General features: G+C 32.2%; 1 protein-coding gene across 1 annotated transcript; it reads right to left on the bottom strand.

Annotated features, from left to right (window-relative positions):
- Positions 1–1,513: 1,513 nt before the first annotated feature.
- LOC128160108 (prostaglandin reductase 1-like) lies at positions 1,514–5,581 on the bottom strand. Its single transcript, XM_052823374.1, has 5 exons — positions 5,465–5,581; positions 5,014–5,172; positions 4,326–4,431; positions 3,815–3,933; positions 1,514–1,723 (listed from the first exon to the last, which is right to left on the bottom strand). Exons 1-5 carry the CDS (start codon positions 5,579–5,581, stop codon positions 1,613–1,615), a joined length of 612 nt encoding a protein of 203 aa, XP_052679334.1. The 3' UTR covers positions 1,514–1,612.
- Positions 5,582–11,189: the final 5,608 nt, after the last annotated feature.

Genomic DNA, 11,189 nt, shown 5'->3' on the forward strand with positions numbered 1-11,189 from the left:
CCTCGTCAGTCGTTTGTGCAAACCTCGATGCTATTGTAGGATCATAATATTACGTCTCAGGCAAAGGGAGGTCACTCTAAATATTTTGGGGCTTAAAAATTAAAGGTATGGTTGAACGTTTGTGTAAAAAATCAGCTCAGATAACGTTACGTCCGCCATGTTGCCGTTTAAATCTTGACGCTTGCCCTGTAAAGAAATTTATGAGGCAACCACGTGACGCGATTCATCCAATGACGTCGAGACATTCTAGTCCGAGGCAAATTAAATTAAGATGTTTGTGTCTATGTTCATCAGTTTTTTAAATTTATTTACAGTTCGCAAAAATAGTTGAATTATTTAAAATGTAGTTTTTGTATCATTGTATCATTCTGGCAGTTAATTAATACTTCTGTGTGTATTATGCATTTAGTTTTATTCTTAAAGTCAAGAAAATACCATGAAGATGTTTATAGATATGACTGCATATCACAATCCGATGTTATTGAAGACCAATCCCGTGTTAAGATAAAACATGTTTCCATCTCACTTGAACTAACACCATTCAATCTAGACTGCTCTTGGTTATGTCTAAGCCCTTGATTTGTTCACCTTTTTTGTAAAAGAACTCAAAACGCATACAATGTAACAGATTGCTTTTAAATCCAAAAAAGGAAGCATAAAATCTGAGTAAAAGTCTAGAGAGATATGACTTTTGTGCTATGTCAAGCACAGGATAAATCTCTGCCATTCAGTCAACTGAATGTTAACTGAATGGTCTTGCAATGTGACTGAATGGCATATCTGTGCTATTCAGCCACCTTTCAGTTACCTTTCAGTCACATTTCAGTTGACTGAATGGCAGAGGTTCATCCTGTGAAGGTTACAGTAAATTCACTCTGGCAATATGCAAATTCGGCATAAAATAGAACATCTAAGAACTGAAAGTAGTTGAAGCTAGGTCCTTCAGAAAGGACAATCCCTTTGTTTCTTTTTTTTAGTTCTTATGTGGAAGAAAATAAATTGTCAAAGATATTTACTTTAAAGGTAAACCCAATTGAATATCGATTCGTCGCCGAGGTTTTCTGGTTGATGTCTTGCTTGCATACTGCGATAAACTTGCGACATACTCATAAAGATGGATATTTCAAAATGGAGTGCTTATTATCCGTTCGACTCAGAAAAGACATTTATTAAATATCTTCAAAAGGAATTAATTTCATTATCTTTGTTTACAACAGTTAGGTGTCGCTAGATTATAGTTAGGTGTCGCTAGAGTATAGTCAATATGGTATGATTGGTTTTGTAGATTTGTTGAATTTCTAATTTCGTTTTTCGAGTCTCGAATAAGCTTTATTAACTATTGCTAGAACAAGATATATTTAAATATGCTTTTGAATAGTTAGGGATTGAGTCCGATTTCGCATTGAATGCTTATTAAAAAAAATATCCAATTAATAAATAAAATCCAAAACAAAAACAAACAAACAAACAACCAAACAAAACTTTCCACATAGAAGCATTAAATGGAGTGAACTACTGGACATTGAATATTTATTACGTCATTTACAGTGCATTATTAAAATAACAAACAAACTATTGTACCTGTACAATATTATTTTAAAAAAATGTCTCATCACATTTTTATAATAGCCTTTCCGGTGTTGCGTCCTTCAAATAAACCCATAAAAGCATCAGGCATCTTTTCAAATCCTTCCGTCACATGTTCTTTGTATTTAATTTTGCCCTGAAAGGAAATAAACAGGACACATGTATATTTCTTTCGATTTAATATCAAAATGTGAATAAATAGGGATGGATGGCCGCGTTAGCTGGCTATGTAATTTTTTCTTTTAACAAATTATTAATTGATTGTAAAAAATATAAGTAAATTTTACTTAATTCCTGTAAATGAACATCAGTGTGTTAGATAAAAGAAACAGTCAAAACGTCTCCTATGGGAATTTGAGTCCGACATCTTCATGATTATTTCGTGCAGTTCATGATTTTCCTTAGGTCGCTTTAGGTTTCGACCAATCGATAAACGGATTCAAATAGATTTCAGTCCTGTCAGTTTCTATAGCTGTTCTATAAAGCTATGAATAAACCATAAGTTTTTCGTAGGAAATAGAGGGAATCATACTCGGTAGATGTAGATATAAAGATATAACTTCAGAAATATTCAGTTTTTAAAGGTAAGATGTTCGGAGTTTTTCTGTGATGAATAAAAGGTATGGCGGTAAATCTGAAAGTCGGTCTGATAAGTCATTTTTGTTTTGTCTAAACTGCAGTGCTCATAAATCTGTCTTTTACTCATTAACAATTTTTAGTTGTCTAATTAGTCATGGACTCATTGACAATTAAAAATTGTTGATTAGTAAAAGAAAAATCCATGAAAGAAACAAGTACAGATTGAAATTATTATCTCATCTGTTTATAAAAAAAACTAATTATTAAGATTTTATGTTTAAGCTTTCTGATGTTTGCATTAATCTAAAAAGCCGTTTCAAATTTCCCAACACTCTGAATCTTTAAATTATTTCTTTCAAATCTTAGATTAAGATAAAAAAAAATCAGCTGCAGAAGTCTTAAGTTATATCAGCATTCAAATAGACATGATTTCTTGCAAAAATAAGAAGCTTTTTGGTTCTTTTTCAATTTTGCGCATCCACTTCTATCCTTAGAAGTTATTGAAAATGAGTGGCATGGTTCCATAATGTATTCAAGTGTAATGATATGTTTTTTAGTCCAAGGGCCTTTGAACATTGTGATTGTATGTTTCCTAGATACATGCAAATATGTCTATTCACAGAACGCAGTACATTTCCATTTCCAAGCAAGCATTATGAATTTTTAACGTCACTGTTTTCATCTAAGCTGTGGTTCTATTCAGAAACAGGTAAAATATGCGCATTTTTTAATTAAATGCCATCATTTACAAGTTCACCTTAAACTACGTTAGATATTCGCGTTGCTATCTATAGTCGTTTTATTACTGAAGTATAACCGACATGTGAAAATTAGATTTATTTTACTTTCATGTTGAATACTGAAATATGATTGGTTAAGACGCAGTTGGTAATCCGATCTATTACCCCCAGCGTTAGCAACACACTTGGCAACGGGTAACACAACGAATTGTTACATGCGCGTAAATTATGCGCGTACGGTTCGCTGTAGAATTCCCTTCATTTCTATATAAGAGCAGTTAAATTTTCTTTAAATTAAGACATTCAGAATAATAAAATAAATAGTGCCTGTTTGGGAGGGTAACTGTTGAAATTGACACCCCTCGAAAACCATTGTCAACCTCCTCTTTGCGTCGCTTGACAATGGGCTTCTTGGGGTGTCAATTTTAACACTTACCCACACAAACAGGCACTATTTATATAATATGCTTGAAATTTTAAGTTTAGAGTGATTTGTCAGAAGTTCTTCTGATCTAATGAAAGAAAAAGTGTAATTTTTTCAGTATGTATATCTAGAACTAATCTCTGCCTTAAATATTTAGTGAAGTGAAACCATTGATATGTGAAATTGAATAACACATCATCACATTCGTTTTTTATTTAAAATTTATCGACAGCAACATTTACAACATAGCTGAGTGGACAAAGTGTCGGGCTTGTGGTCCGTACATCCCGAGTTTGAACCCCGCAGGGCTTTTGTTGCTACTTACTGCACGAATTTTTTAGATATTCATTTTTTAAATTTCCAAACAACAAATATTTCGCTCATTATATATCATTATATCTTTCATAATCAAATAATTTACTGTTTAATTTTAGTGACTTTAGTGACTTTAGTGACTCTGTTATTCCACCTCAAACAGCCTCACCTCTTTAATCCATTGGCGCATTGCGGTTTCCCCTTCTTCCCACCTTGAATACCACCTTAAAACAATGAACCCCTCTACTCTTAGCTGGGACTTCAGTATGCTAAAGAAAGGCAGTGGTCCTATTCAAAGAGAAGAAACAATTTTAATATTAAATTAAATATTCAAATTGATCATGCTTTGCATTGAATGCAGAAAACCCAGCTTTTATATATAATGTGATTTGATCCTCTTTCAGCGCTCATTAACATTAGTATTGAATATTAAATGAACACACATTGATTTAAAAAATGGTCTAATTAATTAATAGTCAAAAACTCTCAGAGGAAATACATCAATATAATTATCTATCTATATATTTAAACAAGTGTTTTTTTACTGTTAAGAAAAGAGCACAAAAGGAAATTCAAACGATATTTTGTTGTTTGAAATACATACAGTTAATATAGATATTTATCAATATAGTAGGCATATTTTAACAGAAGAGAGATAACTCGTGCAGTGATACACTAACCTGTTGGTACACTGGTGTCGTTATAATTGGAAATGGAGCCACAAATTGAAACTCTCCCAAATGTCTTCATATGGGTGAGGACCTTAACAGTAAACATACCACCAACCTGAAAAAAAGATAAATAAAACATTCTTATTTTAAAAATATTAATTCAATTAAAATTGTAATCAAGGATTAATTTATAAGAAAATCCAAGTTTAGGATTCTGACATTAAATATATTGAGGTTTATGTACAATCTGATTAATATTCAATCTTCGATCCGCTTCTTTTTTGCATTGTCGCTATACGAGGATCAGATAGAGGGTATGTATTTTTGACGTCTATCTTGAAAACACGGTTATAAAAATTCGTATAATGGACTTAATTTTGAAAATAATGAGGGAAACCATACAAAAGTTTGATATGGAAATAAAACTGATATATCGTATAGACCTGTAAGAGCAACTATAAAAATACTTATTAAGTAAATAAGACCAAGTTTTTATACTAAGTAACATTAAGAACTAACTTTTCTTTCAAGTAAACACGGAAATGCATTTACCGTTGAGTAATTTGATAAAACGTTTTGAATTAAAAAAAACCAGTTTTACGGCTGCAAACTTAACGCGTTTTGAATTTACAGAATTGAAAAAATACACAATAACATACAAAGACAACGAATACCCGAACAGTCCCTTAAATCATACATTATCAAAGTAGCAGTCCACGCTGTTGTCAGGAGCAGCTTCCTTCAGAGCCGTGTCGACATCCGTTTTCTTGTAGTTGTAGGCAAAGTCAAAGCCCAGTTCTTCCTTGATCCACTTACACTTCTCCTCAGTTCCGGCGAATCCAATCACTTTGCATCCCTGAAGAAAACAAAGATAAGGGGGTTGCATTCATTTAAATAAATCAACGAGGGTCGGAATAAAAATGATAAACAAGGTATATTGTAAATCATCTAAATTCGCTATGAACGATTTTCGTGAATGGTATTTTTGGTGCTTTTTTATGGTGAAAGTGTTTGGAAACAATACTTTATAGAATAAAAATTTATTAGTATTTTTTTATTCTGAATTTGATTTTGGGGGTATTGATTACATCCTGATATTCTCGAAAATTGAGTCTTCAGGAGTTTTAATGATTTTACTGACACGTGACCTTTATTTTTGCGATCTGTCCCACCAAGCTCCCGACCGCCCCTGCGGCACCGCTAACCACCACCGTCTCACCTGCTTTCGGTTGGCAGAGTTCCAAAAAGCCAAAATAAGCCGTCATGCTGCAACGAAATAAATAACAATTCGTACATTGATATGCACTGAATTTTTTTAAACACGTACATGTATTAATTCAACATATAAGAATGAAAATAATCCTAAACGTTTAAGCATTGACGTTTGAGATATACTTGCTTTCATATTTACTACAAAAATCGTATGCACCTTCAATAAGTTGAGATGTCTAACAAACAAGTGTACCACGTCACTTGTATACTAAGATTTGTTTGGAACACTGGATTTGTCTTTGTGGCAAATAGCATTGATTCATATTGCAAGACACGGTGAGAGGACATCGGTGTATTATTAATGTTATTATGATTATATCAATTATTAGCATTTCCGGTCTCAGCTCCAACTCTGTAGAAAATTTAAATAAATAAAATAAGTTAAAGAAACCTATAGTTCCAGAAGATACTATGTTATTAGCAAATCATACTCAGTGTACTACACAGGCCACTAATTTAATGTCTTACTAAGAAATGCCCTGAAATCTAGTTATCAAAAGTTTGAACTCTACTGAAACTGTAACATGACTGATTGTTTAAAGATTTTGATATTGCAAACAAAATAACAATATACTAAAACTCCTGTGTAAAACAAAATATCATATAAATAATGCTTGTTTCGGAGGGTAACAGTTGAAGTTGACACCCCGAAAAAACCATTGTCAACCGACGTGAAGCGGAGGTTGCCAATGGTTTTTTCGGGGTGTCAATTTCTACTGTTATCCTCCCAAACAGGCACTATTTATTTTATTATACTGAATGTCTTAACGTAAGAGAATTTTGTACTGCTCAACGTGAATTCTACGGCGAACCGTACGCGCATAATTTACGCGCATGTAACAATTTGTTGTGTTAGCCGTTGCTAAGTGTGTTGATAACACTGAGGGTAATAGAACGGATTATCAACTGCATCTAAACCAATCAGATTTCACTAACATTTAGCATGAAAGTATAATAAAATGTAGTGTTAAAAAACCCCCTAAATACATTTGTATATTTTTACACATATTGATTAATCTTTTGGCTGGATGACAACTTATTAATATCAAGTACACACCACGAGGAACAATGTCAGTCTAACTTAAGAAAATTACCTCATGTATGGATCAACAGTCAAATAAACTGCTTCGCACAACAGCTCTGAAACGAAAGGTATAAATAATCATAATTAAAACGGCCTGCACCCTCTCCGTCTGTCTGTCTGTCTCTCATGCTCTTTCTCTCTTTCTGTCTCTCTCTATCTCTCACTCTGTATCTGTCTGTCTCTCTCTCACTCTGTGTCTGTCTGTCTCTCTCTCACTCTGTGTCTGTCTGTCTGTCTGTCTGTCTGTCTGTCTGTCTCTCTCTCTCTCTCTCTCTCTCTCTCTCTCTCTCTCTCTCTCTCTCTCTCTCTCTCTCTCAAGTTTAATGGTCCAATCATTTCAAGAAACACAATATTATGCATTAATAGTACTACCTGATTTCGGGTTATCGTTAAAGCTTCTTCTCAATTATGACTAGATTATGTTTAATAGATACACATAAACATATTAATTAAAGCAATAAAGGAAATGAAACCAACCGAAAAAAAGGAAAAAAAAAAGAATAATGAGAGACTTGGTCATTCACAAGATATACATGCTTAACGGTCAACGTGTTCGAATAAATTCTGTAAACGAACTACATGTATATATTTGTACTTTGTATTTTAAATAGCGCTTTTGCTTGATCGGAAAAAATATTGGAAAAACTTGGCAATGATAGGGATCGCTGATCAGAGGTTTTAATGAACGCCAACGGAAGTGCTTAATTGCTTGTACATGCAAAACCAAACCTCTTTGGTTTCCCCTTGACTTCAACCTCCAATCAATGATGAGACATAATACCACAATTTAAAAAAAGAATTAGTTTAAAGAAAAGTAAAAAAGAGAGAAATAAAAACCAAAACCATTAAAAAAAAGACATTATAAGTGAATGTTTGGAATACTTAGTCTTAATAATGCATGAAGGCATTTTTAAAGCATGGATTAAGCTAGCTGACTCTGCTGTCACAGGAACTCAGAAATAGAGATGATAATTCTGGCATTGTTTTTAGGATTGTAAATTTCATTCATGAACTTATTTTGTGCTAAGTCTGACATTTATCAATGATTGGCTGAAATGCAAGGTGAAATTAACCAAATAAAATGAAGGAAAAAAATGATCAGTGTGGAAATATGGAAATGCATGATAATTGATTTACAGACTGAAAACCTTTGTGTATAACTTTGTTTTGCAATTTGTTTCAATATGAAAGCATGTACAAGCCCTATATAACTTTATCATGTTTATGTTATAAATTTCTGCAGCAACAAAAGATTCTAATATAGGTCCCTCAGTTTCACTTCAATAAATGAATGCTCTAATTATTTTCAGCAGATCTGGGAGTGGGGGTTGAAGGAGGGGGTGGGGGTTTAAAGAAAAATAAAAAAAACCCATTCATTTACAAGTGTCATGTCATTTTTAGCTTACCAGAGCTGAAAGCTTTAAAGTAAACTTTTGTCCTGTTTTAGTCTGCCTACATCATGATGTTTTTCAATTAATTCATCAGTAAATATTTTACATTTTTTTACTTTTTCCGAAGCCATTTGGAAAATTTAATTTGACCAAACTTAGAATTTTATATTAAAAGAATATTAGCTAGCATTTATTAGTGTTTTTTTTTTTAGGTGAATGTAATACAATTTACATTTAATTTATATGTGCAATGTATTTATATGTGAATGCTTAAAATATTTTCTGAGGGTAATATTCTCTGAATTTCTGCATGTTTGGTTTTGTGTATGTCAAGCTGGTGACTGACTTGACGAAGCTTAAAATGAAATCACATGAATATTTTTTTTAGGGATAAATAATCTTATTTGTTTAAATGTATGAAGTTTTGAAGTGCAGTTGTATTGTAGTTTACAATTGAAAGCTTATAAATTAGCAATATAATTTTGTACTTCCCTTTGGTTGTTCAGGTGAATGTTGTGGCCCACAGGCCTCTTGTCTTCTTTTTCTGACTATTACATGATACATCTGTTGTCATTGATATGTCCCTTTTATCATAAAAAAAAGTTTGTTTATTAATAATAATGTGATTGAAACAAACAAGTAAAAATAAAATATATATATATATATATATATATATATATATATATATATATATATATATATATATATATATATATATATATATATATATATATATATATATATATATATATATATATATATATATATATATATATATATATAATTGCAGTACATCAATTAAAATTGCTTATCAAACAGGTGACATGTAAACTTAGTTTCAGTAGGCTGTTTAATGTTGTGACTATTATTTCAGATGACACCTTGTGCAGAATACTTGATATTTAAAAAAATTCAAATTGTATGTTGCGGAACACTTGTTTTTTAGTCACGTTGATTTGTCTTTACACAGATTGTAGATTGTGACCTTGAATGTTAAAGTGTAAAAAAAAAAGCTGGTGTTACACAATTTGTTTGTTATTAACTTTTTGTGTAAGATCAGGGTCACGTAGATCTAGAGCAAGCATTGGCATTCTTGGTATGACTGTTCAGTCTCATTTATCTCGACAACCTTGGGTTTAAAAAAAAAATGTTTTCTGTTTTCTTTGAAAGAATACATTATTAGAGTTTAATATCCTTTTCCTTCTTAGTAATCATCCTCGGAGAACCAGAGGAGCAGACTGCACACTTTCCGTCTTGTTTATTGCATTTTTCGTTTTGTCTGTAAGATAATACTGCTACGACGTAACTGTAGTTATGTATTTCGTGTTGTTTCATTTTGTTGTTTCTGTGGTTTATACATGTTAGTCCCAGGTTATTAGCTTAGTTTTTTTTTTCACTTAAACAACCGGACTACACCTGTAGATTTATACTTTTTAAGACACTTAGTCACAAGACGGCAATATAAAGGTTTTGTTGAATTGTTTGTACCAATCAACTTGGATGAGTATTGTCATAGCTCAGCGGTTAAAGTATCAAGCTTGTGAACTGCAGATAATGAGTTCGAATCCACCTGGGGCATTTGTTCACATTTACTGAAGTAGAATTTTTAAAACTATAATGGTTTATCGAAAATTGCACATTTTTTCACGTATTTGACTTCTGTATTTCTTATCCATCATGCTATCTATCATATTCAAGTAATTTTTTGCTGAGTCAAGAAAAACTATTTCAAGGTGCAGTGAGCAACCTGATATAAAGCATTACTAGAGAGAAAATAAATGGAAATTTGACATATCATCCTTTTAACCATCAACCAGGAGTAGTCAGAATGATCAAATTTGAAGAACCTAATTCATTTTCAAGGTCAAAGGTCAAGGTCACTTGATAGCCTTGGTTGAAATTAAGTAAAGAATGTTTAGTCTAGAAACCACTTATGTTTTGGGTTTTTTGGCAATTTAAAGATGCAATTAAACTTTCGCATGGTATATACTATATTTAAAAAAAAATGTCTTTCATGGCATGAAAAACTTATTTAATATATGGTGATCAGTTTATCACTGAAAAAGTTAGAAAAAAGTTGTCTATGAATAAAAAATGTTTCATGCACTAGTAAATTCATCTCTTTACAATTTTTTACAATATTTTTTTTACCTTCCAAAAAGAATCTCCATTATTTAATTAGAAGAGAATTGTACTTTGATTTGACCAAAACACAATCTGTGTATATTCTTTTTAATGCCTGAATTTTGTTCTCTTCATATATGTCATTAAATAAGTCTAGCCGGATCAGCTCGGAACCCACCGTCAAAGACGCAGAGATGTTAATTTTTATATAATAACCAATCATAACCGTCTTTCTGTCATACAGAGATGCACCCTCCTGTTCTCAGATCTTAGCAATGTCTTCCTGTCCTGCCATATCTCTGAGGTCATAGTTAGATATTACATGAAATATATATTCGATCTTCAGGTACATCACTATACACCTAGACGCGTACTTTTTAAGACACTGTGTCACAAGATGGTGATTTAAATGTTTTATTAAATTGTTTATATCATTCGATTGGGTTGTATATCGTCGTAGCTCAGTGGTTATTGTAGTGGGCTTCTGAACCGCAGATCATGAATTCAAATCTGCCTGGAGTTTTTGTTCATGTTTACTGAATTAGATTTTTTAAAATGTAATTTTCATCCAAAATTGCACATTTTCTTCCTATTTGACTTAAATACTTCTTATCCATTATGATATCTATCATAATCAAGTAATTTTCTGCTGATTTGAGAAAATATTTCAAGGTGTAGTGAGCCACCTTAAAATATGGAGCATTATGGCATCAATTTATAAACACTTTCAATTTCTTTGTGAGGTCACTTTCGGGAGCTTCCAGCATCTGGATCCATATAGTAATACTGGCTTTACATGGCTATAGTGTTGAAGATCCTAAGATTTTGTTCTAATGGTCATATAGGAGGACTCACTATCCAGACTGGTTTTAAGATGGCAAACACAAGACAGGCTTATATGTTGATTGTTTGTGTTTGTGTAAGAAAGAGCGCAAGGTAACGCGCGGCAAAAGCATTGCCATTAGCGCACCAAGAGTGCATGAATGTTGAACGCATGAAAAA

The sequence above is a fragment of the Crassostrea angulata genome, chromosome 8, assembly GCF_025612915.1.
Source record: "Crassostrea angulata isolate pt1a10 chromosome 8, ASM2561291v2, whole genome shotgun sequence".
NCBI classification, from domain to species: Eukaryota; Metazoa; Mollusca; class Bivalvia; order Ostreida; family Ostreidae; genus Magallana; species Magallana angulata.

Coding starts and splice junctions, on each gene's coding strand:
- LOC128160108 (XM_052823374.1), bottom strand. CDS start 5,581: ATGACGGCTTATTTTGGCTTTTTGGAACTCTGCCAACCGAAAGCAGGT. Junction 5,173..5,464: donor GACAGATCGCAAAAATAAAG/GTCACGTGTCAG, acceptor TGTTTTCTTCAG/GGATGCAAAGTGATTGGATT. Junction 1,724..3,814: donor TGCGCCAATGGATTAAAGAG/GTGAGGCTGTTT, acceptor ATTTCCTTTCAG/GGCAAAATTAAATACAAAGA.